The sequence below is a fragment of the Pogona vitticeps genome, chromosome 5, assembly GCF_051106095.1.
Source record: "Pogona vitticeps strain Pit_001003342236 chromosome 5, PviZW2.1, whole genome shotgun sequence".
NCBI classification, from domain to species: Eukaryota; Metazoa; Chordata; class Lepidosauria; order Squamata; family Agamidae; genus Pogona; species Pogona vitticeps.
This window is the reverse complement of record NC_135787.1, coordinates 31,475,372-31,503,155: the sequence shown is the minus strand read 5'-3', so window position 1 is coordinate 31,503,155 and position 27,784 is coordinate 31,475,372. Positions and strand designations below refer to the sequence as shown.

At 39.3% G+C, this 27,784-nt stretch overlaps 1 protein-coding gene and 1 long non-coding RNA gene across 3 annotated transcripts in view; one reads left to right on the top strand and one right to left on the bottom strand.

Annotated features, from left to right (window-relative positions):
- Positions 1-27,784, bottom strand: part of AFG2A (AAA ATPase AFG2A) — a 208,645-nt gene that overhangs the window by 127,871 nt on the left and 52,990 nt on the right. For both annotated transcript variants that reach the window (XM_073001670.2, XM_073001671.2), the window contains exon 14: positions 16,634-16,760. In XM_073001670.2, the coding sequence (XP_072857771.2) occupies positions 16,634-16,760 (127 nt within the window). The remainder of the gene's footprint in view (positions 1-16,633; positions 16,761-27,784) is intronic.
- Positions 16,873-27,784, top strand: part of LOC144583228 (uncharacterized) — a 198,872-nt gene continuing 187,960 nt past the window's right edge. Inside the window, exon 1 of the long non-coding RNA XR_013536899.1 lies at positions 16,873-26,065. This is a non-coding gene — a long non-coding RNA (uncharacterized LOC144583228). The remainder of the gene's footprint in view (positions 26,066-27,784) is intronic.

Below are 27,784 nucleotides of genomic sequence, written 5' to 3'. Positions count from 1 at the left end.
AAGCAACTCTTATGATTTTGAGTCCAGTCCCTGTCAAGGAGGCACAGCGGGGTATCAAACTCCCCACCTGTCCTAAACCACGGAGTTATTCAGCATTTCTTGAGTGAAATGTCATCCAACTCTGCTGTTCCATGTCTATGGAATTTCTGCTGTTAGTAAAACACTATCTAAGGATATATAATATAAACAGAAACTTAATCCAGAAGCATTCCTGGTCAATAGAAAACATGATCAGGGAATAAGGGTTTCAATTCCCTTAGGTAACATTACACTGCCTTTATGATCTCAGGACCAGTCAAGGTGTTCTCCTGAATCCACAGTATCTACAGTATGAGCACGGATATACAGATGTCACTCCAATGATTGGGAGTGCACTTCAACACCTGAAACTGCTGCACCAACTACACCTATTCTTGAGTTGTTGAATTTGGCCACAGGGACACAAACCTTAGTTACAGGATTACTTCAAGATGCTCTCTGGAGCGGACTTTGAAGATTAATCGAAAAACACATCTTATTTAAAATACTATGGCTAACCTCACCAGGACCAGTTCTAAAGAGAATGAAGCCCCCAAACATATAATTTTTAGAAAAGATCCCTCATTAATATATGTTGGTATACCCAAATTCTGGAACACCCTCCCTTGATAGGCCCTCTTATTTTTCCTGTTGATGTCCTCCATCATCACATGAAGAAACTCTTGTCAATTTTAGACAGGCCCATGACCTTGATGTTAGGAAAGTGTGACGGCAAGAGGAGAAGGGGACAACAGAGGATGAGATGGCTGGACAGTGTCTGCGAAGCAACCAAAATGAAATTGACACAACTACAGGAAGCAGTGGAAGATAGGGTCTGGCGTGCTATGGTCCATGGGGTCACAAAGAGTCGGACACGACTAAACGAACGATGAGCATGCAAAGGTGACTTAATTTTTTAAAAACTAGCTTTGTCTTAATGTTTTAATGTGGTATAAAGTATGTTCCTTTTCCTAATTATTTTTTTTAAGTATTGCATCCTTATTTGTTATTACTGTTAACCATTTTGGACAAGATGGAAAAGCAGAATGCAAGTGGAAAAACAAACATGCTTTTTTGTGTGTGGAAATTCAATTGAAATAGACTTTGTACTTGAAAAGAAAACACTACCCTACATATACATCCCAAATTCCATTCCAATATGTCAATTTCAGAAAAGACCTTTTAAAAAAAAGATTAGATAAAATATTTGAAATTATCAGCCACAAGGACAAGTTATTTTAGCCACAGAAGCTAAAAGGAACCCTTCTGTTTAAAGATATAGTGGTGCATTGACTTACGAAATTAATCCATATTGGAACGGTGGCCGTAAGTCAAAACGTTTGTAAGTCAAAGCACCATTTCCCATAGGAATGCATTGATAACCGATTGATCTGGCCGAAGAAAAAAATATCAAAAAAATAAAATAAAAATAAAACACTGCAAGTCCTACGCTGGGACTGCAAAAAAAAAAAAAAATCACAAAAAACAACAAAGCACAGAAACATACCCCCCAGCCCAAGCCTACCCTCCAAAACCACCCAGAACAACTTTTTTAAAAGAAAAAAAGCAGCACCCTACCAGTCCAAAGCCTCCCAGGGGTCCCCTCACCGCCTTCGGAGGTCTCCCAGGGCTTCCCTGCTGCCATGGAAGACCTCCTGGGGGTTCCCCGCCCCCGCCACCTTTGGAGGTCTCCCAGGGCTTCCTCGTCACTATGGGAGACCTCCCGGGGGTCCCCCGCTACTGCCGATCACCACCTTCAGGCTTTCCCGGGGGGGTGTAGACTGGGCCTACCCTTTCCCTAACCGTTGGGGCGAAAGAGCTACAAATAAGCAGCCTCTTCGCCACCAACAGTTAGGTTTTTTGAATTCCCCACCTTTTTTCCCTGCCTTTTTCCGCTCGCAGGTCAAAGCTCCGGCCACAAGTTAAAGCAAAATCTTGTGACCGGAGCTGTTCATAACTCAAAGCGTTCGCAGCTCAGGGCGTTTGTAAGTCAAGGCACCACTGCAGTGTACATCTGGTTGCAGGATGGGGAAGGTGAGCAAACAGAAATTTCTATCACTATTATACTGTACATACTTTCCATCAAGTGGAAAGCAATCTGGTTTCCAGATCCTTTACCATTTTGGTTGCTCTCCTCTGAATACACTCCACTTTCTCAATATCCTTAATAAATTGTGGTACTCAGAACTAGGCAAAATACTCCAGATAAGGTTGATCAAAGCAGAAGTAGCACTATTTCTTCTCTTAAACTGGCACAATACTTTTGTTGAGGCAGTCTAGAATTGCATCAGGGTTTTGTATTGGGGTGGGTGGGTGGGTTTGCCATCATCATGTTTTGATTCATGTTTAGCTTGTGGACTACAAAACCCCTAGATCTTTTTCATGCATCTTAATGCCAAGACACTATATATTTGTACAGTATATCTGATTTTTTTCCTAAAGAATGTAAAACCCTTTTCCAGACTGAAATTCCTTTGTTTGTTTCTTTGACCCAGTTTTCTAATCTGTTAAAGTAATCGTAAATCCTCATCCTGTCTTCTGATGTATTAGCTACCCCTCCCAGTTCGTTGCTATCCACAAATGTGAATATCATCCTCTTGAGTTTTACTTACATCCTATATCTTTTTTTTTTAAAAGATCACTATGCTATAGCCCTATGGTACAAAATAATTATAATTTTTAAAAAACTATTCCCCAGAAAAAGATAATATCAAATTGTATCTTCCTTGGAATGTAATTTAAGGAATAATGTCAAAAACATAGAAACAAGAGGTATCTTCTAATGTGGCAATTAACTATTTCTAGGCATTTACAAAAAAGGAAAAGACAACTGAAAGTGCATAAAATGCCTTGAAAACTGAAGTGTCAAAATTATCATTATTTTGTTGCAGCCAAATGAAAATAAAAGAAACTGCCCATGGACCACTGTATCATGGACTACCAAATAAAAGAAAATGGTAACTCACAGTATTTACATACCGCTATTTGTAAGAATTATGCCAGGAATCCTTATTCCCATGTATAAAGTATGGTGTATAATCACCCCCCAGATTAAAGCTTGAAAGCTGAAGTTTTGAAATAGTGGCTTGGCTAATGAGCTCCAGTGAGTCGTGTATAAACTGAGATTTGAGCAGAAGAATATCAAGCCTTTGCCAAATGGGAATCCAGCGTTACTCAGTTATTGGGATTTGGTCACATTCTGTATTTCACTATGGTAAAAACAATCAGTATTTCACAACAGTAAAAACACTATTTCCTCCTTACAAAAGATTTCAATTTCCAGAGAGTATCCATATGAAGCCTGCTATAGCAATTATTTTATAATTATAAAATCTTATTCTCCATGCATCTGTCTAACACTATTCCAAAATAAAATTCATAATGCACTAGTTCAGACCTGGGCAAAGTGCGGCCCGAGGGCCATATATGGCCCAGGAGCCGCTCCTGTCTGGCCCGCCAGTCTTCACTCCAGTCCGGTGTTCAAGCACTTGTTTAAGCCCAAGACAGACTGGATTTCTCTCACTGAACAAGATGAACATCAAAACCATTTATAGCTTGTTATCTAAAGTTGATCAGTTGCTTATCTTTAACATACCGCAAAAAACCTCTTTAGTATTTGTGAAGATTAACAAATTTAAAATAAAAACAATCATAACGTCAGTTTCATTTTATTTTTAAGTAAAGTTGGTTCGGCCCCCGAATACAATTCAGATTGTTCATGTGGCCCCCTATAGAAATTAGTTGCTCATCCCTGCACTAATTGATCAGCAGCTATTCGCAAAAAGCTTTATCAACACCATTTATGTTTTACATTGAAAACCTGGCTCCTAGAAAGGAACATAACGTGCATGTACACAGATACGCTTGTCTGATTATATTACACAAGCTACTTACTCAAGTTCACACTAAGGACATCAAGCACTTTGATTATAGCTAAGGAATTCCTATAACAGAAGGCCGAGATTCTCCTTAGAAGTTTTATTTATTCCATGCTTCTTCAAATGTACTCACAGAATGAACACTGAAAGTTGTAGACACTAATCGGAGACTAGAAACAAGAAATTACCTGTGATTGTTATAATGTAACGATATATTTTATTTACGTATTTAAAATATTTTTACCTCACCTTTCTCCTTGAAAAAGACCCAAGGCAGCTTACAATATTGAAAGACAATACTGAAAGTTGAAAATAACTCCTTACAGCATTACAGAATTATAACAGTGTGGTTTTAAAGTTTTTACAGTCACTTAGTGGGTGATATGCAGTTGTCGGATTTTTTAAAGGAGCTTACAGCAACTCTAGTTATCTTCAAATAACAAAAGAGAAAAATAATTAATTTTTTTAAAAAAATGCAAGACTAATTACTTTCCTGGGTGTCAGAATTAGAACAGTAAATACTCTAAAAAGCAGCTTTTAAGCTCTGCTATCATTTACATGTTCAATTTGAATAACATGGAATAATGGAACCTGTAATGTATTACCGTGTTTCTCCGATAATAAGACACTGTCTTATTATCTTTTGGGGGAAAGAAAAGGGCAGAGGGCTTATTTTCGGGGGAGGGCTTATTTTAATGACCCGTCATTAAAATAAGCCCTCCCCCAAAAATGCGATCTGAAGAGAAACCAGAGCATTTTCCCCCGAAAGCTGGCGACAGCCACACCAGCAGCAGCGGCGTTGGCGGCGGCGGCGGCTACTTGGGCTCGGCCAGGGAGGAGACGGAGGCTGGGGAAAGGCAGCGGCTGAGAAGAACTGGGCTTCTCCTTCCTGCTTTCCTGCTTGGCTCCTCTCGCTTTCTGGCTCTCTGCGAAGCCCTCACCACTGGGGAAGCGAAACAAGGAGGAAGGGGAGCCAAAAAGGCGGGCTTTGCTGGGAAGGGGGAAAACACAGCGAGCGAGCGTGCCCGCTCGGCTTGCAGGCGATGTTGCTCGCTTTGCTGCCTTGGTCGCCTCCTCCCCTCCGCCTTGAAGCTTTTGTTCTCCTCCTCTCTGGTCCGGGGGCAGGAGCGCCCGCGGGGCTCGTGCCTCTCTCTCCCTAGCGCGCCGGGCAGGGGAGTTCCAGGCGGAGGAGGAGCTCGCGCGGCTGTTGGCTCCCGGGATCCCGTTCGGCGCGCCCTGAGACCAAAGCACTGCCATGAAGGGCGAAGCTCTGCTTTCTCCCTACTGCATTCTGCTCTGCTGAAGGGATGTTTTTTCGCGCCCTCGGTAAGCTTACCCAGGGCGCGAGTAGGGTAATAGGGCTTATTTTCGGGGGAGGGCTTACTTTAGAGGAATCCTACAAATTAAGGGGAGGGCTTACTTTCGGGATAGGTCTTATTATCGGAGAAACACGGTAGTAGTAAAAGCAATGTCAGAGCTGGCAATGGATCTAACATAGATCAAGAATATCATAACTCTGTGTAAAAACTACCCTGAAATATACCGAAAATATCCAGTGTGGCAGCACTGTCCTCCGAAGATGCCGGCCACAGAGACTGGAGAAACATTAGGAAGAACAAACTTCAGAACACGGCCAAAGAGCCTGAAAAACCCACAACAACAATTTCAGATATGTTTTGTCAGTTCCATAGCTAAATTCCCAGTATAATACTGACAAAAAATAATAATGGGTGGATGGTAAAGATGCCTCTTGCTTTCATAACACATTCAAACCAGCAGAGAAAACAAATATACAACTGTCATTTCCAAATATTTTTATGAGCTTTCGAGGGTATCATTTATGAAGCACAAAGATTTCCTTCTTTAGCAGAGTTCCAACACATTACTCTATTTGTGCTTAACTCAAGGCATGAATATACTTGCCTAGAATGTAAGTGAGGTATTTACACAAAGGCAGCTCTTTAGAAATCTATTATTGCGAACACAAAACAGGAAGTACAGTAATACCCCCAGTAGATGTTAAATAACCCTTAGTGTAAACTGTGCTGTTTAGCTTAATATGCATAACATTAACCCTTTAAGTGCAATGAGATGAAACCTGCACAGTAAGCACACAGACTCCTCTGAAAAAAAAACTAAAGGATTTCCTACAACTTTTTATTCTTAAGTTGCTTACAAAAGTTGGAATCTTATGAGTAAAGTAGTAAGCAGTTTATAGAAGACTGACCGTGGAGAGTGGAACAGGAGGAAGTGTGTGGATACTGTAAAAGGGAGATTGAATGCATATGTAAATACACACTACTCTAGAATAAAAGGTTGCTTTGACTAGTTTCCATTTTCACAAAAACAAAAAGTCATCATGCTTTGTTTAGAAAACATCAAGAAAGCACAGAAACATCCTAGCAGGGCAGTTGGATAGCTCAGTGGTCTAGGTACAGTGGTGCCTCGCACAACGAGTGCCTCACACAACGATAAATTCACACAACGATGGCTTTTCCTGAAAAATTTGCCGCCTCACACAACGATGTTTCCTATGGGGAATTTTCGCACAACGATGTCCCTTTTCGCTCCTGTAAAAGTGCCTTAAACTGTTTGAAACCTGTTTTAAATGCTTGGCATCGATAGTCCAACTTGTGAAACGTATGCAAACTTAATTTGGTGTTGTTCTGAGGCGTCCTTAATTTTTGGTGATTTTTTGTTTTCTCCATTGAAAGCCATTGGACGCTCTGTCCAATGGCTTTCAATGGAGAAAACAAAAAATCACCAAAAATTAAGGACGCCTCAGAACAACACCAAATTAAGTTTGCATACGTTTCAGGAGGTGGGCTAATGATTGCAAGCATTTAAAACACTTTTCAAACAGTTTAAGGCACTTTTACAGGAGCGAAAAGGGACTTCGCAAACCCATTCAAATGCATTGAGTCGGCTTCAATGCATTTCAATTGGGGAACCGCGTTTCCCTCAACGATGTTTCCTATGGGGATTTTCGCTTAAGGACGGCAATCCGTTCCAATTGGAATGGATTAACCGGTTTTCAATGCATTCCTATGGGAAATGGTCTTTCACAGAACGATGTTTCACAGAACGTTTTTTTTTTTAACCAATTAACATCGTTGTGCGAGGCACCACTGTATCTGGGCTGAGGAGTCAGGGGTTTGGAGCTCGATGCCCCGCTGTGCCTCCTGTGAGCAGAGTCAGCCTGCATGGCCTTGGACAAGAAGGGTGCCCCTAGAAGAAGGGAATGGTAAACCACCTCTGAGTATTCTCTACCTGTAAAGCTCAGAAATCAGAATTGATTTGATGGCATATGATTATTATTAGGGGAAAGATTTCTGTGATATGTATTTTTTTTCCTGCAACCTATGTTTGAGCTTATGGGTGGATCTGAACATGTTTATGAGTTATCTAGTGAGAAAAACCAGATTACTCATAAACATATTTGTACTTGCTTATGGGTTCAAATGTAGGTTGCAGAGAAAATGTGAAGTGTCATAGAAATCCTCCCCCTAATTATTATTATAGATGAGGGGAAATGGCAGTATTCTGTTACATTATATATTCATAGGAAGGTGATCATGTCAGTATTCCCTCCACTGCCGCTCCTACAGACTCCCCTTTGCATGCCAGTCTTATGCTGCTCACCAAATTAAGTCATGTGATTATGGAACAGGGAGCCTAGTAGGGAAATGGCTATCTAACCATCCTTGCAACCCAAACACTGTACTGCTTTTTATTATTTACGTACTATTTACATTTATATCCCACCTTTACTCCATTGAGGTCAATTAGGCATTCATGGCTTTCCAGCTTCCCATTTGATCCTCACAATGACCCTTTGAGATAGAAAGATCACTGGCCCAAGATCACTCCCTTAACTTCATGTCAGAGTGGGGATCTGAAGCAAGATCTTAGTCTGACCTTCTGTGCACTGCACCACAATGGCTCTCAGAAACCTTAGTATAAAACAGCCTTTCTCAAGTGCCAAATGTGCTGGATTACAGCTCCAGTTAAATTGCAATTCAGTCCTTCCACAGGGCAACAGCTGGAGAGAGAACCACTACTTTGAATGTGCATGGGTAGGTCTCACATATACATACTACACTCTCTGTTATGGTCTGTCTGCATGAAGAAGCATACATAGTACTTTGAAGCCTTCTTTTCAAGGATGTGCCTAATATCCTCTACTCAGCCAAGGCATTCTTCCAGTATAATGATCTGTGTTGTGTTGCTGATATGAGAAACAGCTCTGACACATACAGAACCAAAGCAAATAGAAGCCTTATTAGAGAGAAGATCTCATTTAAAACTCTCATCTCCCATCAAGAACTAATAATACACACATGTCAATTTGAACCATAATACGGAGAAATCACAATCTGGTAAGAGTCCGTGTAATTCCAGACTTCTTATGCAGAGAAAAATAACTGAACTGGGCTGCATGATGCATCCTGTCTGATTTGACATAGGGCCTTTTCGACCAGACAGCAATTATCTCCCTTTGAATCTAGGTTGACTCCCTGGATCCTACAATCATGTAAATGTGGTATATCCAAGGGCGCCCTATGGGAAGGGAATATCAATTTACTGGTTCAAGGTTTCCATTCTTCTAAAACTGCTCTGTCTAACCATATCAAGTTACAGATTTTATTCCTATATTCAGAACTGTCCATCTGACTCTATATATGGGTTTTAATTCTCTACCTCATAAAAATAAAACCATTGTTCTCTTTATTCTACATAGCCCACAATAAATCTGGGCTTCCATCAAACAGAACATAAGGAAAGCAGTGACAGTTGAATTCTATACTTGATAGTTAAATCAATAACTATTAAACTGCCTTACTATAAAGGTCAAGAGCAAAACAGCTACAGTATAATCAAAATAAGACTGTAGCTGAATTTTCTGCTCAACTTAAAAGAAAAAAGACAACATCTATTTATTTGTAAGAAATCTTTGCAAACATCAATACATTTTGATCTAAGAAAAATCACCCTCTGCCTTTCCTGACAGTGGATATCCTTCTAATTTCAACATACATAGTATTTTATAAGCTGAAACTAATTAAACTGAAGTTTGGTTTGACTGCCACCTGCTGATACTGTAAGAACTACCACAATGCCCAGTTCATCATAGTCTGTGCTTTCATGACGGTCACAAATAACAGAAGCAAAGAATATTCTGCCAGTTGCCATATTACTTATGGTGCAGTGTGCCATGCTTATAAATGTATGCTTTCAATTGTGTGCCACCCACTACTCTAATTCCACCCCCATGAAACACACTTTGCAAATGGATCAAAATAAAAATCTGTTGCACACCTATTGTAGACACAGAATATTTTTTTATCAAGAGGGTTGGTAATTGCAAAATAAATTAAAAAATAAATCAATCCAGACCATACCAACTGCCTAGATTCCAGTTTGAGCCATGAGTGAAAACATGTCTAAACTTATATTTCTTCTTCAAAGTTATCTTCTGTTAAGCACGAACTGGTTTAAGGCCTACCAATACTGACAAAAACCTACTGTACAAATGAATCAAACCCTGCAGCTTACCTCCTTCATTGCTGTTCTGGGTCTCTCTTGTTAAGAAACATGTCATACCATCAATGTTTGCTTTTCATTCTATGAGACTACCCTGCAAGGCTACTTTAAAAACTAAGGCCTATTTTTATTTTTATTTTAGCTCTAAGTTGAGAATTTTGGAGAGAAGTAATAGAAAAGCATTAGGAAATGAAAAAGTGGCTTCACCAGCAAGTGTTTCAGCAACTTTGGAACAGAAAAGCTCAACTCCTTTAAAAGAAAATGATGTTTAAAGAAGTTAGCATTTTGAAAACTAGGCACATTGTGTATCTACATGCTTTTAATAAAAGTTAAATGGCCATTTTTATAAGTGCAGTAACATGTTCCAGGGTGTGTGCTTGCCAATTACGCACACCTCGTGTGTTGACAGATGAACACACACCCTGGCGTGTGTTCTTGCTTACATAGCCCACGTGCTGTCTTGTTAAGTAATGGAATAAGGGTTGCTTCACCAAATGGCTAAACCTATTTTTTTTTCTCCATAGACTTCTAGAAAACATGTTCTGATCATATTCAGCTTTCTGTCTGGAAAAGGATTATTTTGTAAGCTATACCTCCTACATGTATCCTACGTTTAGTAAAAACAAGACAGAGATGTGAACCATAGACCCTAACACTTTTGCAGTAACACAACTACACCCCTGCTAACATTTATAAAGTACCAGATGAACAGCTTTTTCACTGAGGCGACTCAAGAGAAATCTGCATGTAGATGAGAAACCAACAAACTATTGAAAAATGTTATGTCAGAAAGGCACATTACTGTATCAGTATGAGGTGTTTACTTCACACAGAGGCATGCTTATAATTTATCATCTCTCTTGCCCTCTTTAACACACTTTCTCTCTCCCTCTTTCAAACACAAAAGTTAAATTATGTGGGTATGCTTTTAGAGGCAAAAGCAGCACCATTTATCCTGGTCTTAGGGTATAGTTGTGAAAGCTTAAAATGCAGCCCAACAAGTTTGTCTCTCACCTTGTTTTCTCAGGCAAGCAATAAATCTCAAGTGAAAAAGTCACTGTGCTCTTCAGCTGTCACTACTGAGAAGGGGGTGGGCTCAGCAACCTCAAGGCTGATTTACCACCCCTCTCTATACCCTGTCAATTGCAAGGTGGGAAGCAAAAATAACTTCTGTACACCTGGAAAAATTTATTTACTATATTTCAGAACAAAATAAAACACTTCAAATTCCATTAGAAACCATTCAGACACCTTTGCAAATGTTAGCACCCAATCAATAAATAAGGAATGAGCCTCAGGCAAAACTGTTGCTTATGTCAATAGTAAAGTGTTGACAGAGTTCAGTGCAACCACAACACCAAAATGATTTAGACTTCAGGAAGACTCTTCCCTCGCCTTAAAATACTATTTACTAAATAGAAAGATAAGGATCATATTTTAAAATAGCTGTTTACAGCCATACAAGAGACAACCCACTCATTTTAAGTAAAGTTTTATTTCTTCAATCCTAGCATATTCTTCAATTTAAAAGAAAAGAGAATATAAACAGTCACAGTACCAAAAAGATCAAGCTGCTGAGTTTGATGTTTTGAAGCTCTGAATTGCCTGAGTAGTTGTCTGGATAACTCCAGACCACCTTCTCCCTAATCAATTTGCCTCCATGCAAGGGTTACTTACAGAAGCTCTGCTCTGTGTTCCTCATTTGCTGAACATAGCACAAAACGGGCCTTTCTCAACAACAGCATCAAATCCAGGGCCAGCCCAAGAAATTTTATTGCCTAAATGGCAAACATTGACTCACTACCTGAAGTAAGGAGCCTAATGGCACGGTGGTTAAACTGCAGCACTATAGCTAATGATCCTGCTCATGACCAGCGTTTGATCTCAACAGATTTAGGTAGCCTGCTCAAGGATGACTCAGCCTTCCACTCTTCCAAGGTTGGTAAATTGAGTACCCACCTTGACAAGGCATAGCCTGCACAACCAAATTATGAACCGCCCAGAGAGTGCTTTAAGTGCGATGTGACACTTTGTTTTGGTTTGCTTTACTTTGATACCAGCAAGTGCTCCCCACCTCCTGAATTTAAAACACAATAATAATAATGAAGAATTTGTTTACCATGTTGTCACCCTTAAAATCAGTTTCCTAGAGAGACTGCCTTTCTTTGCCTAAACGTAAGGCCAGGTTTCTAAGGTTGCAGAACTTCTCAATTAGTTCTTACCATCACTGGAAAACAATTTTATTTCAGAAACTATTGGAAATCAGTAAATTTTGTTTAACTGTTGGTGTTTTTGTTGACTTTTTCAGAAACTGAATTTATGTTATAATAACAGCATGCTGGAAAGTCAATTCTGACTAATGTGATCCTTTTCAGGGTTTTCTAGGTAGAGAATACTCAGAAGCGGGGCAACCTGAAACTGTGTAGCTTGCCCTGAAGGCTTTTTTGCTGGTATCCTTATCAGTTATTATGTGAATAATACTGTACTTTAATTGTAAGCCACCCACATTCTCTAAGTAAAAAAAATTTTTTGTGTAACTAAACAAGTGAAAAACAAGCAACCCACCACCACACACCAAAATCTAACATACAGAAAGATGAGAAAAATATTTGAGATGCTTTTTAAAACAGCAGAAATCTAACTATACAAGATAATTAAATTTTGCTGGGCTTTTAAAAAAATGTTTATGCACTTCACAATGAGCTTTTGAAAACAACAACACTGCACCTGGAAGAAATGACATAATGCTATTTCTCCTGATGGCTGGAAATTGTGACACATAATTTAGAATAACTTTCCTTATATTAAGGTTCTTAGGCTAATGTTATTAAACACGAACCTAGAGCTGCATCCAGACACCAAGAAACACATCCAATAACTTCACAAGAGGATATCAGAAAAAAACTTGGAAATAGGTTTTAAATATTCGTGGTTTAACAACAGTCAACATACACAACTTTGGGGGAAGTTGGTACTACTTTCAACATTTATGCACAACAAGAATAATATTTATTTATTTGATTTTTATACTGCCAATCTGACCAATGGTCACTCTATAAATAAATACTCAATATATAAATATTTGCTTTTTTAATTGCTGTTGCCAGTACATTTGGAAATAACCAGGCAGTAGAAGGCTGGATGATTTGACGAAGAGATCTACTTTGGATAGAGTCTGGTCCATTGCTTTATTTGAAACATTAACATGAGAGATGAATGTGATAAGAGGATACAGAAATGTATGTATCTTCCGACTCCATCCCATTCCCCTTCTGAACTTTCCAGTATCATTTAGAAAGTCAACAAGTTTGGGGGGTCAGCTTCAGCCCCCTCTCCCCAAGTCTTGCTGCAAACTGCACCTCCTTTCTGCAACATGTTGCCAAAATTTGATGGCACATTTCAAGATGACTGCAACAACTTCTAAAAGCAGGAAAGCATCCTTTTGTTCTATGCCACTGAAATTCAGCAATCACAGCTGTGGGGCTTCCTCAGGGAGGATCTACAAAATGGCTGAAGGGTTGTGATTCATAAGCCACATGTTGCCCAACACAGTCTGATGAAGAGTTCTGGATAATTTGAAAGTTTACAGACTTCTTTGGCATTTTAACTGGCTAACTATCACATAAGGTAATGCACAAAACTACAGAAATATAGCCAGCTACAAAGGGACAGATATTTAGGTAAGTCTTTGATTTCAATTATAAACTCATACTGAGCCCCAGAATAATCTCAGTTAGAAGGATATTTGTTTTCTCCTTTTTATACAGACTTCCCCCCTTTATTTTGAGGATGTGGGTTCAAATCCCTAGTAGGCCATGAATTTTACCAAGTGACCTTGGACCACTCACACCCTCAGCCTGATGTTCACAGGGCTTTTTGTGAGGATACACTACAGAAGCAGAGAATTACATGCAGCTCCTTGAGCTCTTTGAAGGAAGGACAAGACAAATAAATTAACAGGTCCCTTCCGTCAATGAAAATTGTTAACAAGGAAATGCCCCTCTCATTGGCTGTGAAGTCTAAATTAAAGCTGCCATGCAACCAAAAGCTTTTAACACTGCATTCACCAATGAGATGAAAGACTGAAAATACTGATCTCTCTCTCCCACCCAGTCTGTGATCAAACAATAACCACAATTTGTTCCAGACAGACCAAATACTGAACATGTTTACAGCTTCACATTACTTGATTTATGAGAACCTCAGCATGTTGCCAGAAGATAACTTAAGGAGAAGATTTTCCCCCTTTATGAGTAAACCCATAAACCTTCAAGATTTGAATTTCTTTAATAAGTCTCCAGAATGGCAAAACTTTGATGTTTCTCAAGATGAAGAATTTTTTAAAAAAATTTTTGCTGGAGGCCAGAACTTAAAATCTTGTTACCGATTCTCCCAAATCACTCACTTTTTTCATCAGTCCAAACTACGTTTAATTAATATCAAACTCTGCAAACAAGCCTGCACCATTCTTTAAAGTTCAAACTCATGCTCACTCGAGCACTAATATGTAAAATTGAACTTTTGACTTTGTTTGTTTGTGCTGAATAAAGATAGTACTTTAATATGGAATTCTGATCTTGGTTTTGTTTATTTTAGCATGGCTGCTGCTCTGTTCTACAGTTTCAATTCTGTAGCAGAAAGAAGAAAAAATGTAAAAAGTTTGTGTATATGTGAAATTTGATCATATTCTTTATAAGTACAAAACATGACCAAAATCTAAAGCTACCCTAAGGCAAGCTTCCCACCCCTGCTCCCGTATGTAGCCCTGGAAGTTGCTTTTCTTGCTTCTACTTAGTGGTGTAGCGTATTTTATGCACCTTTAACACTAAATATTTTAAAATACACCATTTTATAATTAAGATTTTGCCATGGTACCAGGAGCATAAGAGATATAAATAGGAACAGTGATTAGGATACCAAATACTTCAGGTAAATTGAGTTGCACAGTACACATGGAATGAAAATAAATCACATTATTAAATATATATCTGAAGAAAGCTATTACAAAACACCAACATTTTTATACTGTTTCAATATAGCCTTTTAAAACCAAAAGCTGAATCAACCAAACTCAAGAAGTAAAGATAAATAGATTATTTTAACTGTTATTTGGCACTTAAAGCAATGCAATTTTTCCTCTACTTAGAGGTTAAACCTCTTTTGCAGTTTGAAATAAAATAATCTCAGACGATCTGTATAAGGAAAATGAATTGTATAACACTCTTTCACTGAACCATTTGATATACATGAGAAGTGGCAACCTTCCAGTTTGTTCCAATTAAGATGACAGCAAATTTTATAGTTCCCCATTTAGTATGTTAATATCAAACTAGACACTGGGGTAGCATGCCCCTAAATGGTAGATATAATACCGGAAGCAGGTTATTGCAAAACAACCACTGTACACTACGGCAATGTTACTCATGCCAGTTTAATAATGGTCTTCTTCCTCTATGTATAACAGGCACAGGAACAAACATGAGATTCATGTCTTATGAAAACTGGTACAGGTTATGGGGAGTGCTATGAACTGTTTACTGTGAAATTGTTCCTTCTGAACAATTTATCAATATAGTTTATTGCAGAGTTTGTTTTTTGTATGAAGCAGACCTAAATTCCCATCACACTTTTTATTTACTGTATCTTCACCAGTTTCGGCTTCGTGCTACACTGAAGCTTCACAGCATGGATGAAACACACAGGACCATCAATCTAAGGACAATATACCACACTGACATCGCACCCTCTCATTAATCTTCATTTGTCCAATTACATCCTGTCATTCTCATGCAAATAAAGCACTTGAAGATGCAACTGCTGCACACTGCTGGGATAAGGAGGAATAAGGCTGTCAGAAACTCCAGGGTGCCATCCCAAACCACAGAACTATCCTTCATTCTCAGCCCTTATGCTTTAGGCATGCCAGCTAATGTGTTTGACACTCAGATCTCACCCAGCAGGAGTTAAAACAATCCAATTCCTCAGCTACACACATCTTACTTCCTGTTGTGAAACAATCACAGGGTTCCCTGGGGTTGTAACAGCTTCTTCTGTTCCTGTCTGCCATGACAAATAGAGGCTATAAGCATTATTGATTATGGCAAGCAAGAAAAGGAAATTCTTGCACAGTGAATGCCTGTTTCATGCCCAGGGAGGACAACACTCTTCTTGGTGATAGCTAGAAAGTGTTCCCCACCCCACCCCCATCCTCAGAAAGTACTGGAATTGGGAGATTATTTTTTCCAAAAAGAAAAGGAAAAGAAAAGAAAAGGATAAAAAATAAAATAAATTGTCTGAAGAAAAGAAAAGTGTTGGTGATGGATTATAATTTGCACCCAGGGAAGTCAAGGTTGGGCTAAATATTTGCCAAGAAGAGCTAAATTTGTGCTTTCCTATGGAAAGAGAATGTTTTCCTCCCCCTACTGCTAGTCCTTTGCTCCTAAATAGATCCAGCATCGCTTGTAGTTTTTAAAAGCAAGCAACACAGAAAGCGATCCCAATATTGATGAGATAGCAACTTCAGAAAAGGGCATGAATGTGTAGAATGTTTAACCATAAACAGAGCACATGCTTTGTATGCAGCAGTCCCTGGGCTCAGTGCTTGCAATCTCCCATTAGATGGCCTTCCGGTAGCAGAACTGAGAAGGCCTTCTGTCGGAGTCTAGACGATCATAACCAATTATAGTTAACAGTATTATTACATTAGACAGACAAACAGTTTGACTTAATTGTTTAAAGACAGATAAATACTATGTATAGTGGAACAGAGCTTATCAAACCACTGCACGATAGTGAGTTTCCATCCTAGCTGACCCATTCTGCACAAATCACTGTTGAAATCAGGTCCATCACATCACAATGTCTTCTGTTGGATTACAGAAAGGAAGATTTCCATGATAACAGATTACTTGGAGTGGCTGGACATGGAGAAACTCTCACCACCAATAGATAGGAGCTGTTAAAAAGATCTGGAAATATAATGAGCCAGGGCTGCAGAAAATGCAAACTAAAAAAAGCACCAGGTTACATCTGTTTTCACTGAGTGTAAAACAACATTTTACAGAATCCCTCCCTTGCCCTTTGCTTGCAATCCAGAACTTCAGTAGAAAGTTTGACTTTCTATTGACTGTAGTCCTAATAAAGTAAGTGAAATTGTTTTCACAAAAGTATTGGTCCAAGCTATAATCTTTTACCTTGTCGATCATATCAGGTCGGTTTGTAGCTGCCAAGATTGTCACATCCTTTAGCTGTTCTATTCCATCCATTTCTGTCAGCAACTGAGCCAAGACACGATCTGCTACATTGCCAGAACCAGAAGAGCTAGTTGAAACAAAAAATAAAGAGTTGTAGCGGTAGGCATTAATTCCTGAATAGTAACAAAGAGTGGAAACCAGCAACATTTATTCAGATTAACTTATTTGAAACTGAGCTTGCAAATTCTACAAAGCAAACCTTCCTTTCTTCTTCAGTTATGTTACCACATAAAGCTTAATGTACATTTATGATATGATAAAGAAAAAAAATAAAGATTCTTTGAACAACAGTCTTCTGGTAACTTAAAAATCAACAGAGTTTATCTGACATAGGCTTCAATGGACTGTAGCCCACTTCTGCAAAGGCCTGAAGCATAACCTCGGTGCACAGACATATTGTATACATATGAAGGGGAGGGTATAAAACTTAATAGAAACACATGAAGTACCATCATGGTGATAGTGTGAATGCATTTTTTACAGGTCATTAAACAGTTATATATAGATCTTAATGATACTATTAACATCTATATATGATTATTCAACACTTCTGGCACCTCCATGCATAAACTCTGTTTATTGAGACTTCACTCCACATATTTGAAGAAACAGGCTGCGGTCCATGCAAACTTATGCTCTATAAAGCATGTTAGTCTTTAAGACGGCACCAGACTCCTTGTTTGTCTTTTCTGCAACAGACTACCCCTTTGGAAAAGACACAAATCCTTTTAAAGAAGTAAAGGCAATTCAGCCCTTCATTCTCTATCAGCATTTTTCTGGCAATACACATTTCTAGCTGCTAACACTGTTCTGTCCATCTAGACCAGTAATTCCCAACCTCGGGTAACCCACGTGTTCTTGGACAGCAGTTCCCAGAATCCTTCACCACTAACCACGTTGCCTGCAGTTTCTGGGAGATGCAGTCCAAGAACACCTGGGTTATCCAAGGTTGAGAAGCACTGATCTAAACCTAATAGCCATTTAGCCCCTTTACTCTTTGCATTCTTTTCATTGTCCGTACTTTTCTCAGTTCCCCATTATTTCTCTCAGTATCTTCCTGCATTCATATTCTATTTCCACATAGGGATCCAGTATGTTATATAACAGAGATTGTGTGCTACACCTTACAGGATTTTTTTTTATTTGCTTTTTCTTTGCAAGTAGGCTGAACAACATCCAAGTACTTTAAAGAACAAAGAGACGAATGGCACTTTGGCATTATGTGTTCATTTAAAAAAAGCTCATGCAAGATAAATCTGCTAGCCTTAGAGGTGCCATGTTATATTATTGCAAAAGCTTAACAGCCATCTCTGAGGCAATTGTTAAGAAATAATTTAAAAGGACTAATGCGTTTTAGTAGACAATGAACAAAAAAGCACGTTTTAAGAAGTTCCTTCTGTCCTGTTTCCTTATTTCTTTTAGGAGAGGACGGGAGCTAATCTGACATCAAAGAGCAGGCAAGCTATGAATGTTTTAAATAAATAAAAATGAATAAATTAGCACTTTGCTTCCAATGGCGTGTATTCTAACTCTGTAGGGATCCAGCACTCTAACAGAGCCATGCATCTGTTACTCACCACAGCATGCATTTTAATATATCCCCTTTTTACCTATAAGTAGTTTGACGACTCTATACATGGAAATCACCAGATGGGCAATATCGAAATCAGACTGATTATATTCTCTGCAGCCAAAGATGGAGAAGTTCTATACAGTCAGCAAAAACAAGACCTGGAGCTGATTGTGGCTCTGATCATCAGCTTCTCATAGCAAAATTCAAGCTTAAACTGAAGAGAGTAGGAAAAACCACTGGGCTACTCAGGTATAATCTAAACCAAATCCCTTATAAATACGCAGAGGAAGTGAAGAACAGATTTAAGGAACTAGATTTGGTGGACAGAGTGCCTGAAGAACTTTGGATAGAGGCTCGTAACATTGTACAGGAGGCAGCAACAAAAACCATCCCAAAGAAAAGGAAATGCAAGAAAGCAAAGTGGCTGTCCAACGAGGCCTTAGAAATTGCAGAGAGAAGAAGGGAAACAAAATGCAGCAGAGATAGGGAAAGATACATAAAATTGAATGCAGACTTCCAAAAAATAGCAAGGAGAGACAAGAGGGTCTTCTTAAATTAACAGTGCAAAGATATAGAGGAAAATAATAGAAAAGGAAAAACCAGAGATCTGTTCAGGAAAACTGGAGATATTAGAGGAACATTTTGTGCAAAGATGGACATAATAATGGACAAAAATGGGAGGGACCTAACAGAAACAGAAGACATCAAGAAGAGGTGGCAAGAATACACAGAGGAATTATATCAAAAAGATTAGGCTGTCCCGGACAACCCAGACAATGTAGTTGCTGACCTTGAGCCAGACACCCTGGAGAATGAAGTCAAGTGGGCCTTACAAAGCCTGGCTAACAACAAAGCCAGTGGAGGTGAAGACATTCTAGTTGAACTATTTAAAATCTTAAAAGATGATGCTGTTAAGGTGCTACATTCAATATGCCAGCAAGTTTGGAAAATTCAACAGTGGCCAGAGGACTGGAAAAGATAAGTCTACATCCCAATCCCAAAGAAGGGCAGTGCCAAAGAATGCTCCAACTACCGTACAATTGCACTCATTTCCCACACTAGCAAGGTTATGCTCAAAATCCTACAAGGTAGGCTTCAGCAGTATGTGGACCAAGAACTCCCAGAAGTACAAGCTGGATTCCGAAGGGGCAGAGGAACCAGAGACCAAATTGCTAACATGCACTGGATTATGGAGAAAGCCAGAGAGTTCCTGAAAAATATCTACTTCTGTTTCATTGACTATGCAAAAGCCTTTGACTGTGTGGACCACAGCAAACTATGGCAAGTCCTTAAAGAAATGGGAGTACCAGACCACCTTATCTATCTCCTCAGAAACCTATATGTGGGACAGGAAGCAACAGTTAGAACTGGATATGGAACAACTGAGTGGTTCAAAATTGGGAAAGGAGTATGACAAGGCTGTATATTGTCCCCCGGCTTATTTAACTTATATGCAGAATACATCATGCGGAAGGCTGGACTGGAGGAATCCCAAACCGGAATTAAGATTGCCGGAAGAAATATCAACAACCTCCAATATGCAGATACCACTCTGAAGGCAGAAAGTGAGGAGGAACTAAAGAACCTTGAGATGAGGGTGAAAGAGGAGAGTGCAAAAAACAGTCTGAAACTCAACATCAAAAAAACTAAGATCATGGCCACTGGTCCCATCACCTCCTGGGAAATAGAAGAGGAAGATATGGAGGTAGTGACAGATTTTACTTTCTTGGGCTCCATGATCATTGCAGATGGAGACAGCAGCCACGAAATTAAAAGACACCTTCTTCTTGGGAGGAAAGCGATGACAAACCTTGACAGCATCTTAAAAAGCAGAGACATCACCTTGCCAACAAAAGGCCGAATAGTCAAAGCTATGGTTTTTCCTGTAGTGATGTATGGACGTGAGAGCTGGACCATAAAGAAAGCTGACCGCTGAAGAATTGATGCCTTTGAATTGTGGTGCTGGAGGAGGCTCTTGAGAGTCCCCTGGACTGCAAGGAGAACAAACCTATCAATTCTAAAGGAAATCAACCCTGAGTGCTCACTGGAAGGACAGATCCTGAAGCTGAGGCTCCAGTACTTTGGTCATCTCATGAGAAGAGAAGACTCCCTGGAAAAGACCTTGATGTTGGGAAAGTGTGAAGGCAAGAGAAGAGGACGACAGAGGATGAGATGGTTGGACAGTGTCATCGAAGCAACCAACATGAATTTGACACAACTCCGGGAGGCAGTGGAAGATAGGAGGGCCTGGCGTGCTCTGGTCCATGGGGCCACGAAGAGTCGGACATGACTAAACGATAACGAGTTTTATTACTAAATACTGGTCATTGATTGAATGATCCAGGACAATTTTCAATCCAGTGAGTTATCTTCTTCTCATAATAACTGAACTACTCTGTAACTCAGCAGACAGCCATTTGCTAACTATTTTAAAGTGGATTTAGTCCCAGAAATAAATCAACTAATTACACTAGATAACTTGTTTTACCTGGTTATAACCCAGGACCTCACAGATTAAGGGTTGCACAATCAGTAATATTCTGGAGTTCCCAACCATCCTGGCCCCCCTTTTTCCTCAGATAATATCAGTGGAAGTCTAAGCAGTGTTTCTCTGAGATTATTAAAATCAACCTTTCTGAAGTCCAGGGTATAAGTTCAGGGCATCTGAACTATGGTTACTACAAAGTGAATTCCTCTCAGACTCCTCCCTACTTTAACCCAATTGTCAAAAATCTTTTTCACTAACCCTGAAATAAGTCAAGTTTAGCCAATTTCTCTTATTCCTCCACATCCCAAAGACAGTCTGCAAACCATGTCAGAAATTTGTTCTAAAATGCTGTACACAGTAGAACTGGTGTCTTTCAACATAGGTCAAGATGGATGGAATTCCCACATGCTCTACAAATTTACTTCACTTTCCTTTCCCAGGCAATTGAGGTTGTAGTCTACGTCAAGCCATCTTGGATCTCCTGACCTTGATAAAGTGTACCCCTATGCTGTGTCTAGCATTCAAAGCTATACACAATAGATTATCAAAGTAAAATAACCAGTGATGAAATCAACTGTACTCATAAGAGCTAGAAACCAAATCTGATAGTGTCTTGGCTCCTTCTGCCAGACAGACCAGCTAGTTTAGTACACAGTATGCACAATAATAGAAACAAAGGCTATTCAGAGTTTCAGTTCTTCCATCACAGTAAAATAAGGTCAAATTTAGCAGCAGCCAACAAACTAGTAAAGCTGTTTCCTTATTAAATTCCACATGTTGCTCCAGATGTTAGTTCTTTATTATGTTTAGAAAATCATAAAAAGGTTAAACCTCTGTCATTGCTCAACCTCGAGTGGCTAAATGCCATTTGTTCCTCTAAGATGTTGGGAGCTAAAACTCAAAAAAGAAATTTGGAAAATTTTGTCTTCAAACAAACTTGAGTCTACTAGTGCTTATATTTTTATTACATTTTTTAAAAAAAGGATAAAACAGTTTGGCATTTAATTGTAACTCACAGTTGCACAGATTTAAGGGATATAATTACAAACTTTGTCTTAGTAGATTGGATCTGTGGCCATATAAGTGTTTTATATATACTTTAATTATTGTTCCACAACTTCTTACTAGTCTTTGCCCACCCACTCCCATAATAAAGAGATAAGCCCAAGTGATGGAGCTAACTAGAGCCACACTTTGTTAATTCTTACTGTCAACCTCCGTCATCCTGCAGAGGAACCTGAATGTACTGTGGATCCCTGGGGCAGGCACCGAAGCTCCTGGTCAGAACTGTCCCATGGACAGCTCATACCTGGCCGGCTAAAACTGGAGGACCCTTCCCATCTACCAACTGTCCAATCAGGCAGCCAGTACCAGGCCTCCATGCACCACTCCCAGCAATCAAATCTCTGGATCCTAGATGGCACAACACTTGACTCAATAGCATCCCCTGTGCCTCTTGGGAACTCACTCACTTTGATACTCTCAATCAGCCCTGCAATGTCATGTGGAGAAACAGTTTGGGATAGGCAAAAAGTCTCCTGCCACCTTGTAGATGCCAATCAGGTCAGATGGGCCCAAAATTTCTGTCCAGCCCTGAAGAAACCATCTCAACCACATTGACTCCAGGACAGGTAGGCAGGTTGCTGCTGAAGAAAGAAGGCTGGCTGGAGGCAGGCTAGCCTTACAGCAACCCTCTGGTCCTGCTGCCCAGCCCAGCCATTGATAGACATCCCTACCTGCCTGTCTTCCACCGGATTCACCACTGATGAATGTCAGCACCCATGAAGGTGAACATTCCCACAGTAGCACTCACAGTATTATCATGCATTATCTTACAGTATTTAACTTTACAATTGCAAATGTTATAATTTCCAGTTCTGTCCTATAGTACATATTTATCCGTCTGTAGCCCCAGCATTAACCATAGTTGCTATGGTCTGTGTTTTCTATAAACTCTCAGGGGATATAATGCAAGATTTATGGGACAACCCATGTGTAAGACAAAAAAACAGGGAAGTAAGTAGCACAGTTGTATCCTTGTCTAGTCAGGCATTTACCATCTTTTAGCTAATAAACAGAATCCCAGGCTATGAAATATTAGGGTGCAAACCTGCAAAAAAAAATCCTTACATATTTTTACTCAGAGATAAGCCTGTCTGAGCTCAGTGGGGGCCAATTCCCACTATTGTAGAGGGAACACACTTTAACACTCCTATAAAATGGAGAATTAAGTCATCAGCTTTAGCTCTATTGCTCCTACATTTTCAGTTGGGGTCATCTATATGGATAAACCATCACTAAACCTACCCTGGAAGTATGCAGGATCCTCCTCCCCTCCTCCAAAAAAAAACGTTCCCCTGAACAACTGTTGTTAAGTGGAGCTTAAAATTTGTAACAGGTGGATAGTGGGAAAGGAGGAGAAAGAAGAAATACTTAGTCACAGATTTTAGTACCAGATACTCACACATGTCAAAATTCCCACATGGAACCAAACTAATGACGGAAGAATTCCACAGAGATTTAAACTATAGGAATAATAAAATGCAGTCTTATTTCTTATTGCATGTAATTGAGGATCCTAAAACACAATGTTTCTTGTATTATCTAGATTCTATTCCATGAATGTATGTGTATTTTGGTTCCTTTAGCATAAAGAATCGTACTATGAAAGCCCCCTGAAAGTACTGATTTCACAACAAATGTTAAGTCCTCCATGTTGTCTCAAGCTGTCATGCTTGCTTTATATGCATGGACGTCAGCTGTCAGATTACACACTGTATTTAGCATGACTCTTACAAGTAAACAAGCCCTTTTGGTTTAACAGGATATCCTATAAAAATGCAGACAGACAGACATTTATAGCAGGAGATTTCTCCTGCAGCTGCTCCAGAACTGGGTCAGCAGCATGTGTGCTCAAAGGCTGAGCTCTGCATAAACTATTAAGCTGAAGGGTAATATACAAGCATGCATTTTTTCCATTTTCCCATGATTTCTCAGCAAGACTTTCAAATTAAAGCAGGCAATGCTAATTAGGGCTGCCTGAGTACTTGACGCAAGCATAATTCAGAGACACAAGTTATGTGCATCCTCCAATTTACAAAAACAGTGTCCAGCCGAAGTGTTTTGCTTCCCCTGTAATTGACCTGTGAACAATGATATGACCATCTCAACAACACAGAAATAGTAAATAGGAACATACCGATACAATATATTTTCCTGTCAACAAACTGATTACATGCCAAGCAGATTTGGTGTTTCTGTAGTGCAGAAATGTATTTATCCACCTGCAGCTTGATGACAGTCTGAAACATACAGAATCAACAGGGGATTTTTTTCTCCTTCAGTGAGAAGGCTGGCTGGATAGTTCAGTGGTTTAGTTATCTGGCTGCAGACCCAGAGGCTGGGTGTTCAATTCCCCACTGTGCCTCCCAGGAGAAGGGAATGGTATTATCTACCTATGACACCCTGGAAATGTTCACTGTAAATCAGAACTGACTTGATGGCACATATTATTATTATCAGCAAGAATACTACTATTGTAGTAGAACTGTGAGGCCTCGAAGTCTTATATCACAATGAAATGACTTGCTCTTATCTTACATTATATCTATATTATTTCATAGTGTTTAAAAGTAAAAACGTGCAAATTTTCAGGCTGCTAATTCGTACATTTTTATATGATACTTAATGGAAGCACTGCTTATTACTGTATTTTTCGCTTCATAAGACGCACCTGACCATAAGATGCACCTAATTTTTAAATATAAATAAATAAATAAATAAATAAATAAATGAATGAATGAATGAATTAATTAATGAATGAATGAATGAATGAATGAATGAATGAATGAATGTGTGTGCAGTGGTGGTGGTGGGGCAACAGTATTCGCTCCATAAGACGCACACACTCCCCCTCCTACTTTTCTGGGGGGAAGTGCATCTTATGGAGCGAAATATACAGTAATGTGAAAAAACTGCAATAAGCTCAAAACTCACTGGAACTGTGTGCAAGTACTAAAGCATACACACAATCACAGTCACAGCCTTTCATTCTAGAGTAAGTAATTCAGAATAGCTTCTCTTGCTTGTTTCTGAAATTAGTCTCTAACAAACCCTAATCATCTAGAACTGGTTTCGCACCCATGTTATAGCACCCATATTTTCATAAATCGCTGATTATTACTGTGAGCATCATAGGGTTCTTGTATCCTGCTGACATTTAATTTTGGGCTTTTCTAATCTATTTTAAGTATTATACTACATTTTCCTACACTTCACATTTGATGCTTTTAAATTTTATCTTATGAACCACCCTATTGGCTGGTTATCTTACAAACCACCCTATTGGCTATTGAGAGGTATACACATTTTTAAAATAGAATACCATATTTGCCGGCGTATGAGACAACTGGGCGTATAAGACGACCCCCCCAACATTTCCACTCAAAATGTAGAGTTTGTTATATACTCGCCATTTAAGACTACCCCCTCTTCCGCATGTGTGATTCTGCTTTGGCTGCATCATGGGGAGAGTTCATTTTGCCGCTTTTGGTTCCTTTCGCTGGGAGAGAGCGAGGGTTTGCTGGAAGGAGGACAGCATCAACGCCGAACAGCTGTTGGGAACCAGCAGAGAGGCGGCAGACATTTTGGAGAGGCGGCAGCCATTTCAAAATGGCTGCCATCTCTCTGCTGCTTCCTGATGGTCAGCTATTCGGTGCTAGAGTCTGGCTGTTCCGAGGCTACCAAGGAGGAGCGGGGCTCGGTCTACTCGGTCTTACTACCAGGTAAGTGACTTTGCTGGGAGAGAGCGAAGGTTTGCTGGAAGTGCACCCGGCATATAAGATGACCGCCCCACTTGGAGGAATGTTTTTCAGGGCAAAAAAGTCGTCTTATACATCAGCAAAGACGGTAGTTCAAATGCACTAAAATAGTGCTATTTAACATTTAGATTATGATCATGGACTGCTGTTTGAAAATGGGAGGCAGAATTTTTAAAAAGGCTGAAATCCAGTAGCACAATTTACACTGTATCACACTGATAACATCATTTACAGTGGACCCTTGACTTACAGACGGCTTGACTTACAGACTTTTTGAGTTACAGACTTCTCTGGTCGCAAAATTTAGGTTTGACTTGCAGCCTGAGAATTGACTTACAGACCAGAAAAAAAACCAAAATGGAACAAAAACGCCTGTTACGGGATTAATCGGTTTTCAATGCACTGTAGGTCAATGGAGACTTGACCTACAGACTTTTTGACTTGAGAACCGCTTTCCAATACGGATTAAGTTCTCAAGTCAAGACCCCACTGTATTTATTTATTTGATTTGTACCCTGCCTATCTGGACTACCAGACCACTCTAGGCGGCTAGAGTCATGGCATTTTTTTGGAAATTAAATATTTTATTCCATCACCTCTGAAGGTCCCAAGGTTCCATTGGGACCCCTTCTAATTTGGGGAAGTTGTTGGAGGCTCCAGGGAGAGGAGACATGTTTATTTTCCAGAAATTGACAGTTGCAGAAAGATTTTTACTTCCACCAGTAATTTTCAGAAATTAAAGACTCCCACCCCGGTCATCTGATCTCCTGCAACATCTTGCCCACAATGAAAGGGATCCCAAATGAGCTTCAGGATCTTAGGGAGGAAATGTGGATTTTTTCATTTCCAAAAAAACCACAGTGGGTGATGACATCATCAACCTTATGTATTGTATTCCACTAGCAGATATCAGCCAAGTTTACCAAGTTACATTTTATGTCTATAGTGGAATAAGTATTCCTGAAAATTAAGATTGACCCACCTGTAAGTTGTACATATTTACCAAAGCTTACAGATTCTCTCAGTTAGCTCTTCAGCTGATTGACTTCAAGATGTTCAATTCCATTGGAAAGTACTGTATTAGAAAATAACTGCTTCAACTAGCAGGAATACAAATCAGTTGTATTGTATGGATACCTTGAAATGTTTTTTTTAAAAAAGCAGCAATACAACTTCATCTACTTGATTTTTGATCTTCAAAAAGCTATACATGCTTTGTCACTTGCCAATCATTCACAGTTCTGGTTCTCTAATAACTAATAAAGATAGTGTTGTTTCTATCATAATCATGCAGAAATACAGGCCAAAATGGTCCAATAACTTTTTGTGAGCTCTTTTTGTCAGAAAGCCATAACCAGATACTATATTATCCCTGAGGCATCAGGCAAAAGCAGAGGGTTTTTTTAAAAAAAAAAAAAAAACTGCCAGACTTTCAACAATTAGGATGAACTGCTAGATAGCTCAGTACAGTAGCTTAGGTATCTGGATGCAGAGCCAGAGGCTGGGAGTTTGATTTCCAAGGATTGAACAAATAAAAAAACAAAACGCCATTTTGCAATGGGTGACTACTGGATTATTTTATTATTTATTTATTCAATACAAAGCACATTCAAAATATTATTCTCATCAGCCTCGACAGCATAGCCAAATGTCAGAATGAAGTGATGACCAAAAATATCTCAAAGGCAACACACTAACTAGGTAAGGGAGGCTTAACATGACATTCAAATACAGACGGTGATTTACTTTCTTCCTTTCACAAATCCTAATAAAAAGGAGAATACATCTTTCCACAATATATTTTTGAAAAAAATATCTTGACCTGACAGTTTTTACAACATAGTCTGCTTCCACACCTTGTAAATCTAAAGGAAGAGAAGCAGTGGGGAGAATTTCGGATGCTTCAATTTGTACACAGACTGGACATATTTTTTTCTTGGAAATCAGTTGTATTGTATGGACGTTTTAATATGATTTAAAGAAAAAAAAACCAACCACTCGCAAACACCAGCAAAATGAAATAAACTCAAGCTGAGATCTCTACCAATATTCCTATTTTTTTTCTTGAAATTTCCGAGGTTAAAAACATTCTGAAAATACCAAAGCACTCTGCCTGCCAACATTCACCTACACTAAAGTTGCCCCACTCACACAGTCTGAAGAATGTATTGAGTCTGACATTTCTGTCAGGCTTTCACAGGAGGAAAGCT